This window comes from Lepus europaeus, chromosome 14, assembly GCF_033115175.1.
Source record: "Lepus europaeus isolate LE1 chromosome 14, mLepTim1.pri, whole genome shotgun sequence".
Classification (NCBI taxonomy): domain Eukaryota; kingdom Metazoa; phylum Chordata; class Mammalia; order Lagomorpha; family Leporidae; genus Lepus; species Lepus europaeus.
Window position 1 is genome coordinate 92,688,769 of NC_084840.1, and position 27,267 is coordinate 92,716,035.

General features: G+C 44.3%; 1 protein-coding gene across 3 annotated transcripts in view; it reads right to left on the reverse strand.

The window, feature by feature from the left end:
- Window positions 1–27,267, reverse strand: part of EPC1 (enhancer of polycomb homolog 1) — a 106,582-nt gene that overhangs the window by 68,140 nt on the left and 11,175 nt on the right. The window contains exon 1 of one of the 3 annotated variants that reach the window (XM_062211140.1): window positions 6,523–6,946. The exons of 1 other annotated variant lie outside the window; for it this stretch is intronic. In XM_062211140.1, coding sequence (XP_062067124.1) covers window positions 6,523–6,675 — 153 coding nt within the window. In that variant the 5' untranslated portion in view covers window positions 6,676–6,946. Of the gene's footprint in view, window positions 1–6,522; window positions 6,947–27,267 lie in introns of those variants that run through there. One more of the 3 variants, XM_062211138.1, reaches the window with a different exon arrangement.

Here is a 27,267-nt window from a genome sequence, read left to right on the forward strand (position 1 = left end):
ATTCTGGCTCTAGTCTCAAAATTTTCACAATGATAAAGGCATTCTGTGACTACTATACCCATTTATAGCCTTTAACTTCTCCAGACACCAGCTTTAGAACTTGAGCCTTCAGAAACTAAACTGGAACGAATTATCCATGCACTAGATTTCTATATGTGTTTATATAATATGCAAATGAAAGCATTAGTTCAAGTCCTACCAACTATTCTATGAGCACATAAAATACATTTAGCAATAGACAATTATATTGTCAGCATAATACATTTACCGCAATAGCTATCCTAGGACTTCTCCTCCAATTTACAGTCAAGAAAATCTGGGTGCACACGAGCAGGTTTGCATATCCACACAGTGTCAGAGGCTACAGCAGGACTTAGGTCCAGTAATGCCCAGTAGGATGCTTTTCTCATCAGTGACTGTCTAAAAGACAACTTTCCAGTTGTTTTTACCACTATATTATACAACTGTACAAGGGGAAGGCTCACAGATAACATTTTTCTGTCCGAAAATCCCAAACAGAGGGATTATATAAATGACAGAGGTCATTTCTGAGCACCAACAAAATGGTCATTCTAAAAATTCAATTAGTGTTTGGTATCAATGAAATTCAACTGTACATCATTTTCCTTCGTACTGCCTTATTCATGCCTCAAAGCTACCTCATAAGCTATTGAGACTGCTAAGACATCAGAGACCGAGGGTCATTCCGGGAAAGGAAATGACCTGAAGGCCACAAGTCAAGGTGAATTTTCTCTGAGAATAGACAGCTATTTCTGGGGCTTCTAATTATCAAAATACATCATCCCAATAATACAAGAAGATTGGGAAATACATTAAGCCAATCACAAGACAGTTTTACCTGGGTTTGTCTTTGCCCTTGTACTCTAAGGCCACGTCCTATTTCTTCAGCCAGTGCTTGACAGCACTGAGGGATATTCAACTAAAACAACCTGCTTTCACAATCTGTTAGAAAACACATCACAGTGTATCTCCAAAACAGAACCAAACTTTTAAAATACAACACCCATCACAGCTAATAAGTGAGGAAAATCTTTATCTTTTAAAGAACTGATTACAGCTGGATTTATCAAAGCTACAGCTCAGATAATACACCATAGATTTGTTAAGTATAAGGAGATTGTTTTTTAATCTATTTACTACATTTAAAATACGGTATCAGCTCAAAATCATTACCTACAATTTTGAGGATCAAGTTAATAAACTTGATCAAGAAAAATCTGCCATAAATGTGAAGACAACACAGCATAAGTATTGAAAGCAATTCTAGCCAGTTGTTTAGAACATGAATCCTTTGTTTCCTTAATGATTTCCCCAAATTTTGATGTATTATTACCAAAAAGTTCTTATATTAAGTCATTCTAATGGTCTGAAAGTTAAAGTAAAATCTATACTGAAGTTTGGTCTCTAATAAGAGTATTTCATACTTTCATATTGCTCTCAAAGACTCACAACTCAATTTATTCTCAGATGACAAATTCTCATTTCTTTGTGGATTCTCTTCTTATAAGAAGTAAAATTCCAAGTTATGCCATTATTCCATAGTATCACTTGTCCCTTTAAAATGCCACCCTCTGCTTTTAACCAACTGCAAATGACAATTAAGCACTCTTCATTTTTTTCAGGGAGTCACAAATATATTCAAGACTCCACACCTTTATACATACAAAACAAACTCTTGACCTTACTGAAGAGCTTAAAAACATGGCTGTGGGGTGCATGTGTGTGCGTGTGTCTATGTGTGTACATAAAGCTTCCATACAGGCTTCATTACCACCACTGCATACCATGACACTGAATGCAAAATACAAAAAACTAAAACCCAGTCCATTTACAGTTAAATACTAGAAGTATACTGGAAATGATTGGCATGGTATTTAATCCTAGTCACAAGCTCTTGAACCTTTAAGCACAGTTTTTTTATCCAATTTTCAAGATTTAAGCTACTCTGTATTTTGATGTTACTTTTAATTAAATTCTATTAAGGGATCAGCGCTGTGGCATAGCGAGTTAAGCTGCTGTATGCAATGCAGGCATCCCATACCGGAGTGCCAGTTGGAGTCCCGGCTGCTCTGCTTCCGATCCAGCTCCCTAAGTCACGTGGGAAAGCAGCGGAAAATGTCCCAAGTACTTTGGCACCTGCCACCATGAGACAGACCTGGATGGAGATCCAAGGCTCCTGGGTTCACTCTAGCCCAGGCCAGGTCATCACGGCCATTTGGGGAGTGAACAAGCCGATGGAAAATCTTTCTGTCTTTCCCTCTCTGTGACTCTGCCTTTCACATGAATCAAGTGATTTTTAAACATTCTACTGATTAGCAGAAAGAAGCCATTATTTCAGTGGAAATCCCACTGCTGATCAAGAAGCATCCTCAAAACAGCATTCGAGAACAAGCCCATTTGTTTTGACTACTGTTTTCCAAGAAAATGAAGTACACACCCCCAATTTTTCCTATCCAACTGGACACTGAAACAATAAGAGTATCAAAAAGTTAGGCAAGCAGGTGCTTAGGTCTCCAAGAGGTTCCTTTGATAGTGGAATCCTCGGTCCTGGGTTGGCTGTATTGTTTTATAACTATTCTCTTTCTAGTCAGTCTTTTTAACAACTGCCACACTGAGAGAAAACCAAAATGATTCTATTTGAAATTCCTAGCCCAGCAGATCTAAACCTGAGCTTTCCGCCCTGAGCCATTACAAGTATCTTGAGACAATGTTGGCAAGTACCAATCAGTCTTCCTCCAGAAAAACACACCACAAAATGTTGTATGTCTAACATGGGAATCCAGCCTTTCCATGTAATCTTCAGAACCCCAGCCTAGAAGCTTCTACTCACAAATACCTTGGGCAGTGTAGAAAGCTGAGATTTGATTTCACTATTGCCTTTCAATTACCTCTGATTTTTATCTGCACTATTTAACAGCTAATGTTAAAACTCCAAATACTCTCAACTCCTTTCTAATTCAAACCATCTGTATAGGTTTTTTTTTTTTAAACTAAATTCTGCTAATTATAATTTGAGATTTCACGTAACTTCTCTCCACTTCCAAAATAACAGACAGAATGGAGAAATCTAGATGGAATTTTACAGCTCCAGATAAAAGGACTAAAAATACTGGTCTGAAATACTAAATGCTAAAAATTACAAAAAATTGGTTTCTTTCAAAAAATAAGAAATTAAACTTACCAAGCTTATCACCTACTTAAACTTATTTTGTGAAATTGAATCTTTTATGAAAAAATTTTAAAATGTAATGCCTATTTTCCCCCCTCACATTAGGGATATGTACATATTTCTAATTTCCTCTTAATTAAAAACAAAAACCTCCTGTCTACTACATAAATATTTATTAACCTAGGCTTAAAACGTGGTCTACTGGGCTAGCAATGAAGGTGACAAAAGGTCAGCGTACAAACCACTCTGGTTGGAACCCTATAAAACAAGGTGTTGGATTCTGGCCTAGTCTCTATTTCTAATAGTCACAAGCTCAGCCTGTAGGTAATTCTCATCAACACCACCATCAACGCCAGACTACATCAAATATCCTACCCAAACCAGCCTGCATAATAGGAGAAGGGTAAGACTCTATTCCTCATAAAGAGACATGCACTCTCTACAATCCAGTGAAAAGTCCAACTACAATGAAAACAAGGAGCTTTAGTTTGCTAAATATAAATTTAAAACCACCTTTTGGTGGTAAGTTTCCATAAAGAAAACTGTAACTTAACATACAGATCCAATTTAAATAAAATTCAGTCAACTTTAACTTAAACATTGATAGTATTAAACTCTTTGGTGGGATAACCTTTTTAATTAAATGTGAAGCTGTGCATTAAATTCGCATTGATAACGACAATAAAATTACGATGTTAGAAATGTTAAAACATTAGAACATCCAGTCTCCCACTATTTGCTCTTACCCTTCAAATGAAGATTCATTTCTCAGAGCTGAGTCCACTGTTTCCCTGTGATTTGAAAATTATACCCGCAATTCATTAAATATAAAGCTTTCATTCTCCATAGCCTTTAATGGAGAAAGTTGCGAAGTGCAGACACTACAAATTCAGACATTTAATCTCTAACGTTCATGACTCAGTCAAGCCCTTCAATTTATTACAACTGAGTTAATTTTCAATTCTATTACAATAATCAAAAAATGACAGCAAAGTTTTAAAGATGATCTTGGCCAAAAGGCTGAGAAGCAATGATGAGTAATATTTTTCAACTCCAAACTCATTGCAGGAGAGGGGCCTCTACTTAAGTTGTTTCTTAAAAAGTTTAATTAGGCCAGTTTAGCTTATATTATTAAAATTGGTTAAATGCAGTACAATAGTTATTTCCCCTATGCTAAAATACCCATATTTCTGTTCACTTTTATAATGACTACTTATATTCCCATGTAAATGTACCTTGCTCATCAAATGCTTTCTCAAGGAGCCAGGTATCCAAGAGCCTCACCTCATTCTGCCCCCTTCTTCTTTCACCACCACCATCACCACTAAGTATGGATCTTTTTCTAAACTTGGGTCAATTTAGGTTCTAGGTTACTGGGACCTAAGAATGGGCCTAATTAATTTGTCAAAGGCAGAGGTTTGTTTCCATCCTTCCTCTAAGTACAAAATATTCTCAGCAAATTTGTATCAAAAGGCTTTTGTTTTTTTAAAGTTAGGGCAACTCAATTACCTTTATTAACATTTGGTATACATTTTTAATACTGTGTAACACACTGCTTTCAAGATGGTGATTTGTATGGCCTCTCGCAGCACCACAGAAGTGAACAGCCGCTTATCTACCCAGGTACTTTCTTGACACTCTATGATTAAGTTCAGTATCTATTCTTGAGGTGTTACGCTTCATTAATCACAGTTTTTGTTGGATGTGAAGTGTTGTAGCTCTTGGGACTATCCAAGTATTCATAGAAGCAAGATAGAACTAAATGTCTAAAGTGTACTGTCGTGCTCTCGGGCTTTTTAAGCAAGGCTTTCTTCCTTGGCTGTATAACAAGAACTGTAAATCAATTCCCAGGGCAGAGTCACATCAACTCCCCACCTTCAAAGTATTACCTGTCAAACTGACCAAGAGAAACAAAATAAAACCAAAAGACAAGATGCTGCAATCACAAGTACTTTAATTTTTTTTTTTAAATCACTTATTTAAAAAATAAACAGATGGCAGGACTCTACTCTGAAGTTGAACCAAGGAAAAGAAAACGGAGTGGCACCGTCTCGGAGGTCAGTCCTGCACTAGGCAATCCCACCGGCTCCGTGCGCTTGGCAGGCAGCGTCTTCCGCAGGCAAAGACACCACTCTCGAAGGTAACACTCCACTGTCACAACTATTTCACTTGAGACGCTTAAACGACCCGAACAGTTTAAAGAGTTTTATTTGCAAAGACAGCATTACAGAGCACAGCTTCCACACTGCAAAGGCTGCCCGTCCCCACGAAGTATTACAGCATCCAAGGAGTCCGCCTCCCTGGACTCCCTGAACTGTCAATGCACTGGCCCTGCTCACTCGGCTGCACCTGCAAGGAGTGGTCGTTAAGGTACTGTCAAGGAGCCGGGGCAAACCAGAGGAAGAGGCCATTATCTTCGCGTCTGGACCCCACTCCGCCACCGAGCGAAGCCACGACTGGGATACAAGGTCCAGCCCTGGAAGCAGTCATTTAAATACAGAAACCCACTCAATTTAAGACACCCCTGCGTTAACACTCGTGTGGGTGGGTTTCCTTAAACAGAGCGGCTAAGGGTAACAGGGACCCTCGCCCCTCCGTCCAAATGTAGAGCTGCCGCGCTGCCTTCGCTCACACGTGGAGCGATCAGAAGGCAGGCGCAACTTCTGTTCCAAGTAAATCACCCAGAGAAAGGCTTCGGCGGCCCCGCACACCTGCGCCCTACGCCCGTGTGCGCTCCGCTGCCGCTAACTAGCGCTGCACGAAGCAAGTGAAGGGGCCCGGCCGGCACGCAGCGCCCCTCGGCCGGGCCCCGCCGGGGCTCCACGTGGGCGCCGCGCGGAGCGCCCAGCAGCGTCCCAGGCCACCGGCAAGTGAGCGTCCCCGGCTGCGCCCGCGCTGCCCGGCGCCGGCCCCGGAGCGCCACCCAGCGGCGCGCGGGGAGGCCTGCAGGCGGGGCCTCCGCGGCTCGCCGCACCCCCACCGCCACCCAGCCCGTTCCCCTCGCCGGATGCACAAGGCCCAACCCAAGCACTAAGACCACAAAATGGCTGCCGGCAGCTTCGTCACGTGACCCCTTTGTGCCTTTCGGGCCCCCGAACTCCGCGGGACCCGGGTACCAGGGCCCGGGGTCGGCGGGTGGCCCGAGAGGAGGCCCCGCCGGGCCGCGGCGGCCGGGGGTCGCGGCCGGGGGCGGCGGGGGAGCGGCCCGGCCGGCGACCGAGAGTCGGCGGCGAGGAGAAGATGGCGGCCATTTTGTGTGGTCGGCGCTCCGCCGCCGCGGGCAGCAGTGGAGCGGGCCTGGCGGCGGGTCGGACAGGGGAGTTAACACGTACCGACTCCTCTTCCTTCTCCATTCCGGTGGGCATCTGCGGCACGGCCCGGTTTATCGAGGCGTATTCGTGCAGGTCGGGCAGATCCTCACAGCGGAACACCGGCAGCGGCTTCGAGGCGTCTAGCGCCCGCGCCCGAAACGACAGTTTACTCATCTCAGGCGCAGCAGATACCTCTCCGCTCTGGGGAAACGGCCCCGGCCAGCGGGATCATGGAGAACCGGGGGTTCGGTCCCCACGCGCCTGCCGCTGCCGGGGGCTGGAGGGGCGGAGCGCAGAGCCCGCCGTCCGGGCACTAACACCAGCCGGGAGGGTGGGAGGCTGTGCCGCTCCGCTCCTCGCTCGCTCGCTCTCCTCAATACGCCATGGCCAACATGGCGGACATTAAAACTCCACTGTGCGCTCTTCAGCCAACCCCAGCCATTCCCCACACTGCATCGCGCAGCGGCGCGGGCACGCGGGGGGGGGCGCGCGGGCTCGAGCCGGCGCCGGCACGGAGCGCGCGTCCCGCCAACCCCCGGCGCCCGGCGGCTCGCGGCTCGCGGCTCGGGCCCCCGCCCGCCGCGGCTCGGGGGCGGCTCGGGGGCGGCCGGGGCGCTCGGACGCCGGACGCCGGGCGCCGGCCGGGGGCTCCCGTGCTCCTCGGGGCGCAAACGCTCGCTCCCGCGCCGGCGCCGGTGCAGGAAGGCTGCGCCCGCACGCCCGGGCCCTGGGACGGCGGCGGCCCCGGGTCGCCGGGCTCGGGCACCCGAGTCACCCGGCCGGCGCGGGAGCCCAGGGCGCTGCACAGACGCCGCGCACCCCTGCCCCGCGGCTCTGTGCAACAGCAGCACAAACGGAGTGGGGCTTGCGGTAAACTTCTACCGGCAATTATTTTTATGTCGACCGGAACTTCGGCTTATCGTATTTGATAGGCTCCGCGATCACATCGCCGGTCAGTTTCCCACCCGTGGGCTCCAGCTGCAGGGCGGGCATCCTATTCCACTACAAAAGTAGCTCTTAAAAATGCATGCTACATGTTATCGTGTGGGTGTTACTGTAATTGAAGCAAAGGGGAGTATACTGCACACAACCTTCATGAAAAAGCATTTAAATCAAGATCTACTTCAAAACCTTAACGCCAGTTATTTATATGCAGTTCACGATTTTCTGTTTGTACCGCAAGGAAAAAAAAAAAAAAAGCTGTTTTCAACATCGCCACGAGTTCTCGCTCGAATTTGTCCTCTGAAAACTTTATAAAATGGAATCATACAACAGACCTGGAGCGATCCCACCGAACCCAACAAGAAAAGCTGAACGATTGGAAGAGGTTTAGATGGAGCTGACAGATTGCCAACACCTGGTTTATATTACACACTAAAGTGGGTATCCGCTGATCCCTTCCCAGTGAGGTATTTTAAAAATCAGAAAGATTGTTGCAGTGGGTTTTGTAAGTGTGACAGCAAGATTTCACTCGCATGCCAAGATACAAACATGTTTTGTAAGTCTGCCTTTCTCCCCGGGGGCTACATAATAAAAAATAATCGCTATTCCCAAATACTGGGTTTGGGATGAACTGTTATTAGCTTACGGGGCATAGGGGAACTTCTATCTTCCAGGCTGGTTTAGCTGCCCTCCTCCAGGTGGGCAGAAGACAAGGGGAGCGGAAACCACAATTCTCTGAAATTACCCTCCACCTCTAACATGGGCAGCTCACCTGCGAGGCAGAAGCGCTGTCCACACTTCCTAGACTGAGCCTTGGCTCATTCAGGGAGCAGACTTGCCCAAGCCCTCCCAGCCTTCTACATGCCACTGCTCATTACTTGGCAGCCACAGGGCTCCTGGAGGAGCCTACACCATGGGGAGAGGCAGCTGCCACAGGCTGAGGTGCTGGGATGGTGAAGGCCCAGGCTGCTGTGGGAACAGGCAGCAGGGGCAGCCAACCCAGGGGAGGGGCTTCTGGCACAGTCACTGGCGGCATTTTTGTAGGAGATGATACCTGAGTAAAATTATGTAGGATAAGTATGAGTTAGCTTTGCAAAGAGAATGAAGACAAGGGTATTCTAGGTAAGGACAGTGGCACGTGCAAAAGACAGCCATGAGAGAGCAGGTTCTGTTCCAAGAACCTCAAGAATTGCCAGCTCCACTGTGGAATATAACACCTATTTATCCAGGTTTAACAGCTCTGAGAATACTGGTTGAATATTATTATGACAGTCCTTCCCAGCCTACAGTATTTGACTCCTGAAAATCAGTAGCAGAATTTGCGATAGAGAAGCCTAAGATTATATAACACAAAACAGGGCCTTCAGTCATGAGTAGATCAAGGAAATGAATTTTTGAAAACCTTAATTAAAATAACAGCCTACAGATAACTTGTTCCACATCCTACATGGGTTATAATGGGTACTGGACAAATAAATCTCTTATTCTTTAGAAACTCCAAAGTCACCCCTCCAAAGCAAGTTCAGAGAGATGCCTGCACATCCAGCTTGCCTTTTTGTACGTAAGACTGCTAAGAGCTCTACATCCTTTTTTCTCATCGGTTCTCCATCTGGCTCCTCAGCGCACTGGATTCCCGAATGCTGGGATTCCGACCCTCTCTCGTACTCAGTTCACTTCTCTCCATCACAAGACGCAGCTATGCAACAGTGAAGGTTCAGGCTTCATTCTCCTCAGCTCCCTTTATCCAACCAAAAGATCTTGTGAAATTAGTGGGAAAAAAAAATCACTAATCTTGCATTCTCCAACTTTTTTCTATTGCCTACTTAACCTCTTTTTTTTCTTTAGCATCCTTAATGAAAGTGACATGAAATTCTCAATGTTGCAAAAAAAAAAAAAAAAAAAAAAAGCATGCTAGTCTAAAGCTGGATATACTAACCTTTTCTCCAAGGGAAGCTCTTGATTGGGAGGAGATTTGCAGTGTTTGAAGTAGTTTGGATTTCTGTCAATTATTGACTATCTAGGTGCCATATAGTGGAGGGCACAAATAAGATAATGTGGATGCCAGTTAACCAAACAAGGCAGTGAGACAGTGATGCAGGGGCGCTCAGAAAAGGGAGCAAGCTGGTCCAGAGGGGCTGCCCAGATGGCATGGAGAAGGTGGCAGGTGACTGGGTTGTGAAGGAAGCTAAGATTCCAATGGTAACAGGCACGAAATGGTAGAAGAAAGGGAATTCACATGAGGGTGCAACACAGGCGTGGGAGGAGGCAACTGCCAGGTTGATTAAGGACGAGTGCATGTATTTGGCCAGAGTTCAAAAGGAGACTAGTGATAGAGTAAACATGGTAAGAATTTGGACGGAACAAGAGAGGAGAAAGTGAAGACCTAAGTTTTAGTGGTGATCATAATTACTTACAGTACTATCATCCTGAAATGTGATTTCTGTTTCAAACACCTGTTCCCGCTGTACAACACAAAACAAAACCTACAAACAGTTTGCCAAATGCAATTGCAATTATTTTGCTGCAAATAATTAATTGGAAATAGGGCTATCAGTATTTTTTCATGTCCAAGACGTGTTGAGATCTTATTATTTCTTCTTCGAAATTATTTCTAGGATTTGCCTCCCTATTCCCATTCCTATTGTCTGGCCCTAGCTCTTATCAATGCATGTCTAGGGTAAACCTCCACACATTTCATCTTCATTCATTCATTCCTTACTGCTTCATAGGAAACTGCCCGTGCTCTTGATAGCCCCTGACGGTAACCAAGAACGGCTTCCAGTAGAGGGCCTAAAACTCTACTTCCATTGTGCATTCGCCCTTCCTCAGGTCACCTGTGTAGAACTGCTCTTTATTTTGCCCATTTGATAAAGCCAACTTCTTTTTCTTAATATGGTTGTCAAGGCCTCCTTAAACTCTGCCCCATCTGTCCTACACGGTTTCTCATTGTGGCATAGACCAGCTCTCTGTTCTAACTGGCAAATCTTCTCACCAACTTCAAAAATTAACACGTCTTTCCTGCCTCCGGAGTGTCTACTCATTCTTTTCTCTCTATTCTCTGTCTAGCTTCAAACTACTTCAAACTACCCAAATCCATCTTATAGGGATGTTTTGAAAATTGAATATGTGTAAAATAACCCATGTAAAGCATTTAGAATGGTCTCTGGCCCACCGTGGACACTAAGTAGATGTAAGCTCTTGTTATTATCCTTCTCAGTCCAGCTCCTATCACCCTGTCCACAAAATATTGCCTACTTATTCACTCCAGGTCCTAATGTCTTTTTTTTTTTTTTAAGATTTGTTTATTTTATTTGAAAGTCAGAGTTACACAGAGAGAGAAGGAGAGGCAAAGAGAGACAAAGAGGTCTTCCATCCGCTGGTTCACTCTCCAGTTGGCTGCAACGGCCAGAGCTGAACCTGTCTGAAGCCAGGAGCCAGGATCTTCTTCTAGGTTTCTCATACGGGTGCAGGGGCCCAAGGACTTGGGCCATCTTCTGCTGCTTTCCCAGGCCATAGCAAAGAGGCTGGAAAGATGTGGGCACGTTTGTGTTGCTCAGAGCGAAGAATTCTATAAATGGATTAACTTTAGGGCCCTCGTCCTCTGAGGTAAGGCATGAACGAACAGTGATGCAAAGAGTTAAAATCTCTTTGATGGAACAAGATTAAAAATCATAATACTGGTTTTGGTAGCAGGAGTCCAGATTCCTCACTCCTCCAAGCATTCAACAAATATTTATCGGTTGTTTCCTAAGATCTGGGCAAAGCGGTTTGTGCTGGAAAAACAATAATAAGTCACGGTCCCTCTACCCTCACCAAACAAATAATTCACTGTGAGTCTGAGGAAAATGGGAAACGTTGTGTCTTTAGAACATGTGAATGCACAATTATTTCAATGTTAAAAATGACAGACTGCTGTAACAAAGCATTGTGCAAATGTATTAATACTGAGTACATTTTCACTTGAAATAATCATTTTTCTTAACTACCTGTTTTTTATTTTCCTACATTACATAAAGAAATAATTGCAAATAATTTTTCCAACATAACATTTGGAAACCACAAACTGAAGGCCCTCTGTGATATGTGTTTGTCTCATTTAGAACACATTGCAAAGGAAATCAATTAACAGGGCATCATAGAAACAATATCTTAACTACTGATTTGTCTATAAAGTGATTTATGAATGGAATTCTGTACATAATGCTTATGTTTGATATAAAATTAAAATCACTCAAAATGTATGTATAAGCAATTCTCTGCCTTAAGGGAATAAAGGGTCAATTATTAATCCTAGCAGTCTGCAGAAGGATGTGCCCAATGTTCTTTCTGTTTAACTTTTCAATAATTTTGAAAAGAATGAAAAATGCATGACCATCTGAGAATGATTAGAATTTTCAAAAATCCACCAAATGTTTCCAGCAATACTGGGTTGAAAAAAAAAAAAGAAAAGATGATGACACACAGTCCATGGTATTGTGTAACGTAAATCCTGAAGTTACAACCTACTCTGAGCACAGCCAGCTGCCAAAATTTGGCCCAAACCCCAAACCCCTCAAGAGGTAGACCCCTTTGACCATTTTTAAGATTTGCCTTCTTTAACTCTCACAAGTCATCTGTTCTCATCCTCACCACACTGGAAGGCAGCTGAGACTATGACAACATTTTGATGAGAATACCACTAGACAAAGTTGGAGAAGTGGTGAGAGGCATAAATAGGAGACCATTTGGAACTTGACCTTGAACAATAACTTATAACTTAACTTGGGAGCTGTTTAGTCATACATCTGATCAGTTCATTTGTCAGAAAAATAAAAGTCCCTTTTAGAAAGATGTAAAAATTAAACCACATATATTTCTAAAATATTTGGTACTGTTTAAACTGTCTTATGTTACAGTTAACCCATCAAGCCCACTGATTGGCTCTGACAGAATACTTTATACAGCCTAGGTGCTAGTGGAAGGGCAGAAAGAGAAATGGGAGTGAAGGAGAGACAGAGAGAGTAACCTTTACGTAAAATTTATAGGAACAAGAGAAAAACCTGTTAATGAAGAAGCAACTTGTTTGAAGTCAAATTGATTAGTGGATGGTAGACAAAGAAAAACACTGATGGGGAAGAAGGCATTCAAGAAAGAATACAGTGAGGGCCAGCGTTGTGGCCCAGCAGGCTAAGCCACCATCTGTATCAGCATCCCATATGGGCTCAGGCTTGATCCCAGCTGCTCCTCTTCCAGTCCAGCTCTCTGTTAAGGTCCTGTGGAAAGCAGCAGAGGATGGCCCAAGTGCTTGGTCCCCTCCACCCACACCTGGCTTCGGCCTGGCCCAGCCATGGACGTTGTGGCCAGTTAGGGAGTGAACCAATGGATGGAAGAGCTCTCTCTCTCGCTCTCTCTGTCCCTCCCTCTCTCCCTGTAACTCTGACTTTCGAATAAATAAATATTTAAAAGAAGAAGGAAGAAGAGGAGGAAGAGGAGGGGGAGAATATGGTGAACTACTATTGTTTCTAGGATCTAAGGAAGGGAATTATTTCATTTTCTTTCTGAAACTCAGGGCACATAATTATCTTCCTCATCATCAAATAAGTTAATATTAGTGAAAGACGGTGTTTTCCTTTCAGTATATTTATTTTTCTTACTGATACTCTGGGTCACATTGTGCCAGTTGCTTAGATGAGCACTCTGAATCCAGCTCCTCCTCCTTTCCAGGACGGGGAAGGGAAAGTGAATGATTTCGGTGCCGCGCTGTGGTACAGTGGGGCTAAGCGTCCGCCTGCAGCGCTGGCATCCCATATGGGCGCAGGTTCGAGTCCCGGCTGCTCCTCTTCTGATCCAGCTCTCTGCTATGGCCTGGGAAAGCAGTGGAAGATGGCCCAGATGGTTGGGCCCCTGCACCCGTGTGGGAGGAGGTTCCTGGCTTTGGATCAGCTCAGCTCCGGCCATTGCAGCCATCTGGGGAGTGAAGTAGGGGATGGAAAACCTCTCTCTGTGTCTCTCCCTCTCTTTGTAACTCTACGTCTCAAATAAATGAAATCTTTTTTAAAAAGTTATTTAAAAAAAGAAAAAAATAAAATGAGTGATTTCAAACTCAGGGAGCGAGATCCCAGGTGTGAATAATGTCACATGGGGTGAAAGCAATGAAAACAGAGCCCCGGGGGCACAGCGACATCCAGGAGACAGCAGAGGGGAGAGGCTGGGAGAAGCCTGGAGACAAACCAGGTGAAGTCACCGAGTCCAGGGGGGATGCCAACGAGGACCAGAGTGAGGAGGCCCCTGGAGAGTCTAGCAAGCACCATGTCTGGAGGAGGCTATGGGCCGACCACAGGTTGGTGAGTTCAACCATGAACTGGAGGAGTCACGGGCAGGGTGATGCCTGAAGCGTGTCCATTAATCATTTACTGGGCAGCCCAAAGCCAAGTAAAGAGTTGAAGTGGCTTCCCAGAACCATCCTATACTGATCTTCTAGGTACAGAGCAATGAGACCACCCTGAGGCCAGAAACCAGTTTAGCTGTAAGACCCAACCAAGCACACAAAGTCCCTGTCAGCAGCAGCTCCTCCCACATCAGAGGAGAGCACATGCCAGTACTTGAGTGTTCACGACATCCCGGAGAAAGAAAAACATCTTCTATATATAAAGCTGCAGGGGCGGGCGGCTGGCACACAGGTAAAGATGACACTTGGGATGCCAGCATCATATGCCAGCGTTACAGGGTTTGAGCCTAGGCTCTGCTTTGGTTTCCTGCTAACACACAGCCTGGGAGGCCGCATGATGGCTCAAGTAGTTGGCTCCCTGCCACCTGCAGGGGAGACCTGGATGGAGCGCCAGGCTGCCATTTTTGCTCTGGCCAAGCCCCTGCTTTGGTGGGCATTTGGGAAATAAATCAGTGGATGGAAGATCTAGCAATCTGCCTGTCTGCCTTTCAAATAAAATGAAAATACATAAGCTTTTTTTTTTTTTTTTTTTTTTTTTGCACAGGCAGAGTGGACAGTGAGAGAGAGACAGAGAGAAAGGTCTTCCTTTGCCGTTGGTTCACCCTCCAATGGCCGCTGCGGTAGCGCGCTGCGGCCGGCGCACCGTGCTGATCCGATGGCAGGAGCCAGGTGCTTATCCTGGTCTCCCATGGGGTGCAGGGCCCAAAGACTTGGGCCATCCTCCACTGCACTCCCTGGCCACAGCAGAGAGCTGGCCTGGAAGAGGGGCAACCGGGACAGGATCGGTGCCCCAACCGGGACTAGAACCCGGTGCGCCGGCGCCGCAAGGTGGAGGATTAGCCTAGTGAGCCGCGGCGCCGGCCAATACATAAGCTTTTAAAAACAAAGTTGCAGAAGCTAGTAAACTAAAGACCTGGCTTGTCTATGGTAGTTGCTGACAAAGATACAGGCCACATCCAGATGTTAAGATTTGTTTGGGGGGGAGGAGGGGCAGTGTTGTGTGTAGTAGGTTAAGCCTCAGCCTGCAGCACAGGCATCCCATATGGGCACTGGTTCGAGTCCCGGCTGCTCCTCTTCTGATCCAGCTCCCTGCTGATGGCCTGGGAAAGCAGTGGAACGTGGCCCAAGTGCTTGGGTCCCTGCACCCACATGGGAGACCTGGAAGAAATTCCTGGCTCCTGACTTCACATCAGCCCAGTTCCTGGACCAGTGCTGACTATCTCGGTTATTTGGGGAGTGAACTAGTGGATGGAAGACCTCTCTCTCTGTCTCTCCCTCTCTCTCTAACTCTGCCTCTCAAATAAATAAATAAATAAAATCTTTTAAAAAAATATTTGCTTGGAAATACATTACTCAAAGACTCATAAACCAAAAAACAAGACAAGTACACTGTGGCACATATAGGGAAGCTTCAAAAAGTTCATGGAGAATAGAATTAAAATATAAACTCATTATCTTTTAAAAATATTCTTGCAAAAATTTTTGAAAGCCATGCATAATTTTTTCATAATTCACACTTTTCAAGAACTTTAAAATATTTACTTAGTTATTTTATGTGAAAGGCAGAGACAAACAAAGACCATCCATCTGCTGGTTCACTCCCCAAATACCCACAACAACTTTGGCTGGGCCAGACTGAAGGCAAGAGCTACAAACTCCATCTAAGTCTCCCATGTGGGTGGTAAGGACCCAAGTAATTGAGCCATCACCTGCTGCCTCCCTGAGTGTGCATTAGCAGAGAGCTAGAATCAGAAGTGGATCTGGGACTCAAACCCAGGCACTCTGATACAGGATGAGGGCATCTTTAACTGCCATACCAAATGCCAGCCCCTTTGTGACCTTTTCAAAGACCCCTTGTATATTTGGGTGACATATTTTGACTTTAATTGATATATATATATATTTTTTAATTTGACAGAGGTTAACATTTTGGTGGTTTTGTTCCTTCTACTCTTCTCTAGCTCTGTTTGTTAGTTTTTGGTTTCGCATTTCATGGGCTTGCTTTGTAAGTTTGTGTTAATATCGTATATTCTGTTTTGTTGGCCCTTCCTTCTCAATATAATCTGAGATGTTCCTATGTCATTAAATATTCCTGTAAGATTATTTTTTGACAGAGATGTACGTACCATAATTTGCTGAAGCATTACTCTGTTGTGTGACATTTAGTATTTACTGATTTTTCTTTCTTATAAGGAGTAGGAGCAATCTTAACAGAATATGTTAAAAAAAAAAAATGAGGTTAAATTCCATGGCACAGAATAAATGTCAGCTGCTCTCTGAACAATGATGGTGTCACGTCTGCCAGAAGCTGACAATTTTATCAGACATCTAAGTCGATAGCAAAAGCCTATGTGTCTTAAGTATCAGTAGGAGGGTACTTCAGACAGCTTAGGGGAAATGGGTAATGACGTGAGATAAGCCTACTTCAGTGCAGAAGGTTTCTGAAGGCCATGAATAGTTTTTCATTATATGAAGTTCCTATAAACTTTTTCTTTAAGATTTATTCATTTATTTGAAAGTCAGAGTCACATGGAGAGAGGGAAAGAGAGAGAGCTCTTCCATCTGCTGATTCATTCCCCAGATGGCCAAAACAGTCAGCACTGGGCCGTGCCAAAGCCAGGAGCTTTTTCCGGGTCTCCCTTGTGGGTGCAGGGGAGTACTTGGGCCACCCTCTGCTGCTTTCCCAGGTGCATTAGCAGGAAGCTGGATGGGAAGTGTAGCAGCCAGGATACAAACCAGCACCCATATGGGATGCTGGCATCACAGGCAGCTTTTCCTGCTATGCCACAACACCAGCCCCTATAAACTTTTCCGAGACCCCTCAAGTACATGGATTTCCAAATCTCTTTGCACTTAAATAACCTTTTAATTTCATTTTCCATGAACTTTTAAAATTACCCTTACATATTTTCCCAGATACTAGTTTAAGGTTTTCCAAAAGTTATGTTCCATAAAATATAAATCCTAGATGTTCTGAGTTACATATACAACCAGTAAGTTAGGGAAAATATTGCCTAAAATATTTATCTTAAGATAAATACAGGCTTGGAGAAGTCCTGCAGAAAAGATACCCACTTACTAATTTTTAGCACAGTAGTTTCCAAATCTCTCTGACCATGGGACTCCTTTGTATCTATCATTGATTATTATTATTATTATTATTATTATTATTATTATTATTATTTTGACAGGCAGAGTGGATAGTGAGAGAGAGAGAGAGAGAAAGGTCTTCCTTTGCTGTTGGTTCACCCTCCAATGGCCGCTGCGGCCAGCACGCTGCGGCCGGCACACCGCGCTGATCCGAAGGCAGGAGCCAGGTGCTTCCCCTGGTCTCCCATGCGGGTGCAGGGCCCAAGGACTTGGGCCATCCTCTACTGCCTTCCCGGGCCATAGCAGAGAGCTGGCCTGGAAGAGGGGCAACCGGGATAGAATCCAGCGCCCCAACCGAGACTAGAACCCGGTGTGCCAGCGCCGTAAGGCGGAGGATTAGCCTGTTAAGCCAGGGCGCCGGCTTATCATTGATTATTACCTTTAGTTCTGTAAGAGCACATTTTGGGAAATTTCAGTCTACACAATTCAAGAAAATAGCAATTTTTCCAATCAAATTATCCAATTAATTAATTGTTTGATATGCAAACCTTGAAAAAGTATAAATATCTTTGGAATTATTGTCTTTATTGCCATTTATTAAGATGTTCATCCTGCTAGAAACAATCAAATAAGGCACTTAAATACAAAACTGCATAAAAATCTGACAGGCACTGGAATGATTACTGCTACACTTGGGCAATTTAAATTGACTAGAAAGGCTTTACTACATTTCTTCCTAAGAATTTCTCTACTAAAAACAACATGTTGAACTTTGAAAAGTTTTACTCTAAGCTTCTGAAGCTATAGTTTCCCCATCCATAAAATAGCAATCATAACAGAATCTATTATCTAGCTTGGTGCCAGGACTCAATTAAATCATTAATGCAAACAGCATAGCACAGACTGACCACAAGTCATGCTCAAAAAACATGAACTGGTTTTAAAAGTTATTTTTACTTTATTTCTTTCAATAGACCAGTTTACTTTTCTGAGATTTTTTTTTTGTAGCTACAGTACAAACATGTGTTTATAAAGGCTTCAAAGCTCCTAGCTAAGGAAAAAAATGCTCGAATGAGCCAAAAACATGTACGATATCACACAACATTAATGATTACAAAGTAATGCATTCACCCTCTAGAATCTTTTTTCTTTTTGTTCCTATTTAGTTAGATTTGGATGGTTCCACTGGTTAAACTGACAAGCAGCTCTGTTGCCTCTTTTCTTCCTACTCACTGCCCAGTGATTTTTCAGGTGGTTGCCCAGAGACTGACCACTCAATCTCCAAATCTGGTCAAGCAAGCTCCCCAGGAGAGCAGGGCCTCTCTGCCTGGGTTGTTGCTGTTTGCCTCAGGGTGAGGCTTCCTGTAAAAACAGTCAAATGGTAAGTAAGCAGCGGGACACAGCATGACCTCCTGGGAGGAACAGTGACTTCCATATTTGAAGATCAGCATCCTAATCTAGCATCTACCATTCACCACTGGGTGACCCAATAGAAATGATTTATCTCTGAGCCTGAAGTATCTCAGTGAAGAACACTCGTGCCCTTCCCTCTTAGGCCACTATGACGAACAAATATTTGAAAATTCCAATGTGTCATACAAATACCTGGGAGAATATATGACTGTATTCGATGTCACCATCTTGGTTAAGAAAGGTACACCGCCCCCAAAAGAACACATTGGAACAGGAAGCTATGACCTGCTCAAGCTAGGTAGGTAATCATACAATGTTTGACTGCTAAAGTACAGCTGTTTGTGCATTTCCTTAATTAAGACATCATTAAGATGGGATTCAGAGTCATCAATTTACTTATTTATTTTTGATAGTCATTTCTGAATCCCTTTTATCTTACCATTTCTTTAATATACTCAAGAAAATATCTAACCCAATGCAAAATTTTGGAAATCTTAAGACTGCATTATTTTGTGATAAGAAATTTACCTTTACTATTATAACTTTTGTTAGAGTAATCTTGAAGATCAAACTGCTTCTTTAAAAAAAAAAAAGATCTATTTATTATTTATTTGAAAGGCAGAATTAGAGAGAGAAAGAGATCTTCCATCTGTTTCACTCCCCAGATGTCTGTAATGGCCAGGGCTGTGCCATGCCAAAGCCAGGAGCACAGAGCTTCCTCCGGCTCTCCCACGTGGGTGCAGGGACCCAACCACTTGGGCCATCTTCTGCTTTCCAAGCATATTAGCAGGGAGCTGGATTGGAAGTGGAGCAGTAGGGACTCAAATCGGCAATCATATGTCAGCATTGCAGTTTGCGTACCGTCTACACCACAACACAGGCCCTGAAACTGCTTTCCACCTCATGTGGAACAGAAAATCAACAAAGATATTCTCTTTCTGAAATTTCTTTGCTCACTAACTCCCATGTTTTTATTTTTATTTATTTATTTGACAGGTAGAGTTATAGACAGTGAGAGAGAAAGAGACAGAGAGAAAGGTCTTCCTTCTGTTGGTTCACTCCCCAAATGGCCGCTATGGCCAGTGCTGCGCCGGCCCGAAGCCAGGAGCCAGGTGCTTCCTCCTGGTCTCCCATGCGGGTACAGGGACCCAAGCACTTGGGCCATCCTCCACTGCCCTCCCGGGCCACAGCAGAGAGCTGGCCTGGAAGAGGAGCAACCGGGACAGAATCCGGCGCCCATTTGGGATGCTGGCGCCACAAGGCGGAGGATTAACCAAGTGAGCCACGGTGCCAGCCCCCCATGTTTTTAAATGTATTTGTTAACTTTTTAAAATTTGGGGTTTTTTTAAGATTTTTTAAATTTATTTGAAAGATAGAGTTACAGATAGAGAGGGAGAGTCAGAGAGAAAGGTCTTCCGCTGGTTCAATCCCCAAATGGCTGCAGTGGATGAAGCTGAGCCAATCTGAAGCCAGGAGCTTCTTTCAGGTCTCCCACATGGGTGCAGGGGCCCAAGCACTTGGGACCATCTTCTACTGCTTTCCCAGGCCATAGCAGAGAGCTGGATCAGAAGAAAAGCAGCCAGGACATGAAGTGGCATCCATATGGAATGTAGTAGGCTTAGCCTACTACACCACTGCACCGGCCCTATTTGTTTTCATTTTATTTGACAGGCAGAGAGATAGCTCTTCTACTGACTGGTTCACTCCCCAAATGCCCACAACAGCCATGGCTAAACCAGGCCAAAGCCAGGAGCAAGGAACTCAATCCAGGTCTCTCACATGGGTGGCAGGGATCTAAGTACCTGAGACATCTGTCTCACAGGTGAGCACTAGCAGAAAGCTCGATTGGAAGTGGAGTAGCAGGGATTCACCAGGCATTCCCATTTCAATAGGCACTGCAGATGCACCAACCAGCGACTTTGCTGCACCACATGACTGCCCCCACATCCTTCATTTTTAGAGCTACAATAAAGGTTAAAGCAACTTATGTAGGAGCTTCAAGAAAACAAATTTCTCAAAGTTACAGTGAGATGCAATGGTTAGAAGTTCTGGTCCCAGATCTAATTCTGTAAATTCAAATAAATCTATAAATTTCAGCTTCCTCCTCTGTAACATGGAGACAATGCATACCTTCAGGCACTGTTGGGAACACAGATACATAACCCACAGAACCAAGTTTACTGAGTTCTTACTTTGGGCTGAGTGCTTCACATGCCTTGTCTCAACCCCTACAAAGTCTTCTACCTTCAGTATTATCATTATAACAAGATTTCAGTACTAGATGGTGTTATCACTTCACAAAAAGCTGAGTGTTTTTCTTAAAGAAAGATTCAGGAGGGGCGGGCACTTAGCACAGTGGTTAGATGCCACCTGAGATGGCTGCAACCTGTTCATGGGTTCAAGTTCCGGCTCTGCTTCCTAGCCAGCTTACTGCTAATGTGTACCCCTGGAGTACACATTAATATAAAATGTAAATTAAGAACTTTTAAGCATGTTTTATTTCCATCTGTAAGGCAGAGAGCGAGAGAGAGCTTGCCCTCCCTAAATGCCCCAACAGCCAGGGCTGGGCCAGGCCAAGACCAGGAGTGTGAACTCAGGCAAGTCTCGTGGGCGGCAGGGATTCATGAGCTTGAGCCATCCCCTGCTTCCTCCCGGGACACCCATCAGCAGGAAGCTGGAATCAACTGGAGGTAGAGCCAGGACTCAAACTCAGGTACGGAATGCAGGTATTCCAAGCAATGGCTTAACCACTATGGGAAACAACCACCACAACATTTTGTGCTTAAAATATGGTTCCAATCCTGGCCCGGCCACCAGCGTGCTGTATGAGCTTGATCTTAATTTCTCTGGATCTGGGGTCAGTGCTGTGGCCTGAAGTGCCTGTGGTTAACGCCCTGGCCTGAAGCGCCAGCATCCCATATGGGCGCCAGTTCTAGTCCTGGCTGCGCCACTTCCCATCCAGCTCTCTGCTATGGCCTGGGAACACAGTGGAAGATGGTTCAAGTCCTTGTGTCCCTGCACCTGCATGGGAGACCCAGAAGAAGCTCCTGGCTCCTGGCTTCAGATCGGTACAGCTCCAAGACCTCACTCTCTCTCTCTCTCTGCCTCTCCTCTCTCTGGGTAACTCTTTCAAATAAATAAATAAATCTTTAAAAAAAATTTCCCTGGATCTGTCTCCTGGACTTTGAAAAGAAGGGGCCGGGACACGAAAATCCTTCCCAACTCTTTCAACTCCCAAATTTTATGATTATCTCTACTTTTCTACAGTTGGCAGGAAAAAATGGGGATATATTTTTTTAAATGTAAAAAGCCAAGAAATGACCATTTATTCTGAGCGATGTGGTTTCTAAAACAAAAAACAAATTTTTAAAACCCTATGCCTTTAGTATTTCCTGACTATGTGTCTACAAAGTATAGAGAGCAATTAGTTCCAAAAAGATATGCCCTGTGGAGGCTGATTTCAACGAATCAGAGGTTCCAGGCTATTAGTTAGTCATTAGTAACACTGGCGGCTTAAACGAAGGTCCTATAGAATGGTTTCTAGAAGTAGCTTTGCTACAGTATAGTCAAAGTGACCTGTAGCTTACAAATGTATCATAAACATGGGAAAATAAGGGTTCAGAACTAGATGAAAAGAACAGAAAATTTCAAAATAAAGGCTGAAGAGAAATGAACACCAGTCACTGTCTAATAACAAAAGATCACACTTAGGGGCATATTCTCACTGGAAAAGGGCAAGGAATCTCTATGTAATAAATTAAGAAAATAATGAACACAAACAACCAGAGTGACACTCTAACCAGTGTTAACAATTGGAAATGCATGATGAAAGCAGGAAGCATACATTTAAAGCCACATCAAAAAACTGCATCATGCTTTGCATACTTTACCAGGTTTTTTTTTTTTTTTTTTTTTTTTGACAGGCAGAGTGGACAGTGAGAGAGAGAGAGACAGAGAGAAAGGTCTTCCTTTTTGCCGTTGGTCCACCCTCCAATGGCCGCTGCGGCCGGCGCATCGTGCTGATCCGAAGCCAGGAGCCAGGTGCTTCTCCTGGTCTCCCATGGGGTGCAGGGCCCAAGCACTTGGGCCATCCTCCACTGCCTTCCCGGGCCATAGCAGAGAGCTGGCCTGGAAGAGGGGCAACCAGGACAGAATCCGGCGCCCCAACCGGGACTAGAACCCGGTGTGCCGGCGCTGCAAGGCGGAGGATTAGCCTGTTAAGCCACGGTGCCGGCCATCAGGTTTTCCTAACTTATTGTTCCTCATCTCTCTGTGAACCCTGTATTATGAACCATGAAAAATATAAAAGAAAAAGTTGTTACTGTGTTCCTGAACTTTGTTCCTGTAAACAAACCCGGTATACCCTGATTTGAAAGGTAGTATTTTCAATAATTTGATATCTTTATACTCCCACAATTACAAATGATTGAAACAAAATATTTAGGTAATATTTCATACATTTTCTTTATAAACTAATCTATTTTCAATTCTTGGCATATCTTGAAGAATTTTCACATTAACAAGTGAAAAATATAGTCATCATTTATCTTCAATCATTACCTCATAACCCATATTCAATCATCAGGAAATTGTCAGCCATCAATGTATTTGGCTACGTAAAGAGGCATGTATGAGATATATCAATCCATAAAAGTACGTATAAATAATAAGGTGAAATACGGGAACAAAGTGCCACCCAGAGACATTTTGCAGCTCACTGGGCTAAGTCACTGCTTGGGATGGCTGCATCCGCCATCAGAGTGCCTGGGTCCTCTGCCTTCCATCCAGCTTCCTGCCAATGTGCACCCTGGGAGGCAGCAGATGATGGCTCCACTGCCTGGACCCCTACCACCCACGTGGGAGATCCCGAGTTTCTGATTCCTGGCTTCGGTCTGGCCCAGCCTTGGCTATTGCAGGTATCTGGAGTGAACTAATGGTTGAAAGATTCTCTCTCTCTCTCTCTCTCTCTTCCTCTGCCTTTCAAGTAGATAAAAATAAATAAAAAACATTAAAAAAAACATGCCACACATGAGGGACAATCACAATCACACAGCAGTCACACCTCCCAAACATGGATGATGGTGACTGAAGGAATCCTGAGGAATAGAGACACAGGGAAATTTTCCCAAGGGTAGGAAGCAAGAGGATCTGATTTTCCTCGGGCCACTCGAGAAAGAGATTTCAGGTGGCTGAATGTAACATTTGCAATGCCCAAGTCCAGAGCTAAAAAAATCTCTACAGGGAGACCTCCGATTTTCCACTTTTAACATCATTTACTATCCAGACTTTTAAAAACGTTGCTAAGAGGTGAATTTCAACAGGAAAATCAAATTAAACTTAGTATAGATCATTTTCAATTTTAGGTATAAAGAATTTCATTTAAAAATCCAGAAACTGCCACAATCATGAAAGCCCAAAATACACAAATTCCATATACTTAATATGTATAAATGTATATTAAAATTTTTATTCATCATTTAGCTATAATTTTAAGAGTTTTCCTACTTTTTACTATTTCCTTTAAAAAATACAAACTCTAAAATCCTTTAAAATATATTTTCCAACTGAAATTTACCTAGTTACATTGAACTCCGAGTTCCTAATCATTTGAAAGGAAATAACACAGAGAACTGCTTTTCTTCTCTTAAATAAACAGCAGTGCCCCACTGTCGACAACGTGAGGCAGGACAGCTGTTAGTTTTGTTTCCTCTGCTAGTTTCTCTCGATCTTGGAGAATACTGCACTATATTACTCATATAAGTAGCTTCACGAATATAAATGCAAACTTAACTGTCGAGCGATGGTGCGGTGTGCACATGCGCACATCTCCTGTGCAGCCTTTCAACTTTTAGATGCCCTCATGCTGCCCCCTGCTGCCCAGTGTCCATAATTACTGAAAATTGTCCTGAACTTTTTTTTCTTCTTCTCTTTACTCTCTCCATCAAAACTTATGTGGACACCTTTTCAGACTGTTGCTGTGTGCCTCTCCAAGGCCACTGGGTTAACAGGTTAAGGTAAGAAAGAAGTATTCCCTCCTATTTATCTCTTCACCACTTTCTGGCCAGTGGACACCAGCGTTTGCACTGGTGTTTTGTCGATAATGACTGATATGCTCTTCCCTAGCTTGGGATTCCAAAACCTCTCTCTGCCAGTCATGATGTAGCATCACGGATCTCTTTCTCCCAACCTCTAACCCCCACCCATCATGGTTCACTCTATCCATCGAGGACTTTTAGCTCTATCTCCAAGAAAGTCTTCTCAACTTCTATACATGGAAAGTCTACGCATCCTTTAGCTCCAACCAAAATTTGCCTTCTCCATGAAGTTCACCCCAATTCCCAAATGGTTCTTTTTTTTTTCTGCTCTCTTTAATCCTTTAAGGCTCAGCACAGGGAGTTTGTTTGTTGTTGCTTCACTTTATTTATTTGAGGAAGAAAGAGACAGAGCTCCCACGTGCTCATTCACTCCCCAAATGCCTGCAACAGTCAGGGCTGGGCCAAGCCAAAGCCAGGAGTTGGGAAGTCAATCCAGATCATCCCCATGGATGGCAGAAACCCAATGACTTGAGCCATTACCTCCCGCCTCTCAGCATGCACAGAAGCAGGAAGCTGGAATTGGGAGCAGAGAGCGGACAGCAGAGCCAGGGTCCCAACCCAAGTATTCCAATAAGGAATGTGGGTGTCCCCAGTGGGATCTGAACTACTACGGCAAACTTCCGACCTTGTTGTTGCTTTTAATGTAGCAGAAGTTGAACAAAGATTTATTTAATGAGTGAGAAACACATAATAAGGAAACATTAGCTCGTCGGAAGGCCATCTGATTCACTGACTTTTAATAGAGTACCTGGAGAAGGTAATGATCTATTCCCGACAGCCTCTTTCATTACTGTAAAACCCACACACCTGAATGAGGTCACCTTCCTATTTCCCATCACACTGTATAAGACCTATCTTGATCTCTGAAATCAGGCATGTCTATGAGAAAAATGAATTTAGAGCTTCTGGCAAGTCAGACACTATTCTAGATCTTTAACTGCTGTACTCTCACATCAGCCACACCGAGTAGGTGATGTGACCTTGTTTCATAGGAGCCTGAGGGTCTAGACAAGTAAGTCATTGGCCCACGGTTATACAGGTAGCAAAGGGCAAAGCAAGGAACCCAAGAGACATCAGCCACAGCTATGTATTCAAAGTGGTCTCACTGAGTCTTCAACAGCCATGTAGATGAACAGGCTCCCAGGAAGCTACTTAGGATGCTAAAAATTCTTATCAGTAGACTAACCTTGAAGATTGTGACCATACACAAGCAACGACAGAGATTCTGAGTCAACCAAGTATCTGTAATAGCTGCAAGGCCTAACTGTCCCACAAGACAGAATGTGAAGGAATGTGGCACTCTGCTAAATTCAAAGGCCCCCAGATTAAGATGAAAATGACAGCTATGTATTTTAAAAGATGGCGTGCACAGTCCAAATATTTGTCAGTTGATAAAGCTACACGTCTAGGGACCATACATTCTTCTTTAAAATTACATATTTATATGAAACGGAGAGAGAGAGAGAGAGATCTCACATCCTCCCATTTATTCCCCAAACAGCCACAATAGCCAGGGCTGGGCCAAACCGAAGTCAGGAGCTCAGAACTCAATCCAGCTCTCCCAGGTAGGTGACAGGGAACCAAGCACCTGAACCATCACCTGCTGTTTCCCAGGGTGCACAATAGCAAGAAGCTGGATCAGAAGCAGAGCTGGGACTGGAACCAGAGACTCATATGGGATGTAGTAGTCCTGAGCCATGACTTAACCACTGCACCGAACACAGTGATATGACTCAAAAATCTAAATCAAGAAGGTCAAGGGGGCATGGGCACACACACACACACACACAGAATATAAATAAAGTTCAGCATGTCATCTCCAGGTCTCCAGCAAGGATCTAGTTACGTTCCAATCAAAACCCTGGTTCATTGGAGGGTGAACCAACGGCAAAAAGGAAGACCTTTCTCTCTCTATCTCTCCACTCTGCCTGTCAAAAAACAAAAAAAAAAAACCAAAAAACAACAAACGCTGGCTCATCAAGCAACCTCAACAAGCTGAGAATTCATTTAGGAAACAACACCTAAAATTGCTTGGTACAACACATAGTGGGATTAAAGGTAAGATTTTAACTTCAGAAAGAGTTAGAATGTACAATGGAATTAAAAGGAAATACCTTTTTTTTTTTTTTTTGACAGGCAGAGTGGATAGTGAGAGAGAGAGACAGAGAGAAAGGTCTTCCTTTTTGCCGTTGGTTCACCCTCCAATGGCCGCTGCGGTCAGCGCATCTCGCTAATCCGAAGCCAGGAGCCAGGTGCTTCTCCTGGTCTCCCATGCGGGTGCAGGGCCCAAGCACTTGGGCCATCCTCCACTGCCTTCCCGGGCCATAGCAGAGAGCTGGCCTGGAAGAGGGGCAACCGGGATAGAATCCGGCGCCCCAACCGGGACTAGAACCCCGTGTGCCGGCGCTGCAAGGCGGAGGATTAGCCTATTGAGCCGCAGCGCCAGCCAAAATACCTTTTTTTTTTTTTTAAGTTAAACAATTGTACTATTTAAGAACATTTGACCTAATGGAGCAAGAGTTCAACCTATTCAGACCTTTATTTTTTTTAATTTGTATTTACTAATTTGAAAGTCAGAGATACAGAGAGAGAGAGGCAGGGGCAAAGCAAACCATCTACTGGTTCACTCCCCAATTGGCCGCAACAGCTGGGGCTGGGGCAGGGGCAGGCCAAAGCCAGAAGCCAGGAGCTTCATCCAGGTCTCCACATGGGTGCAGGAGCTCCAGGGCTTGGGCCATCCTCTCACTGCTTTTCCAGGAGCATTAGCAGGGAGCTGGATCGGAAGTGGAACAAATGGGG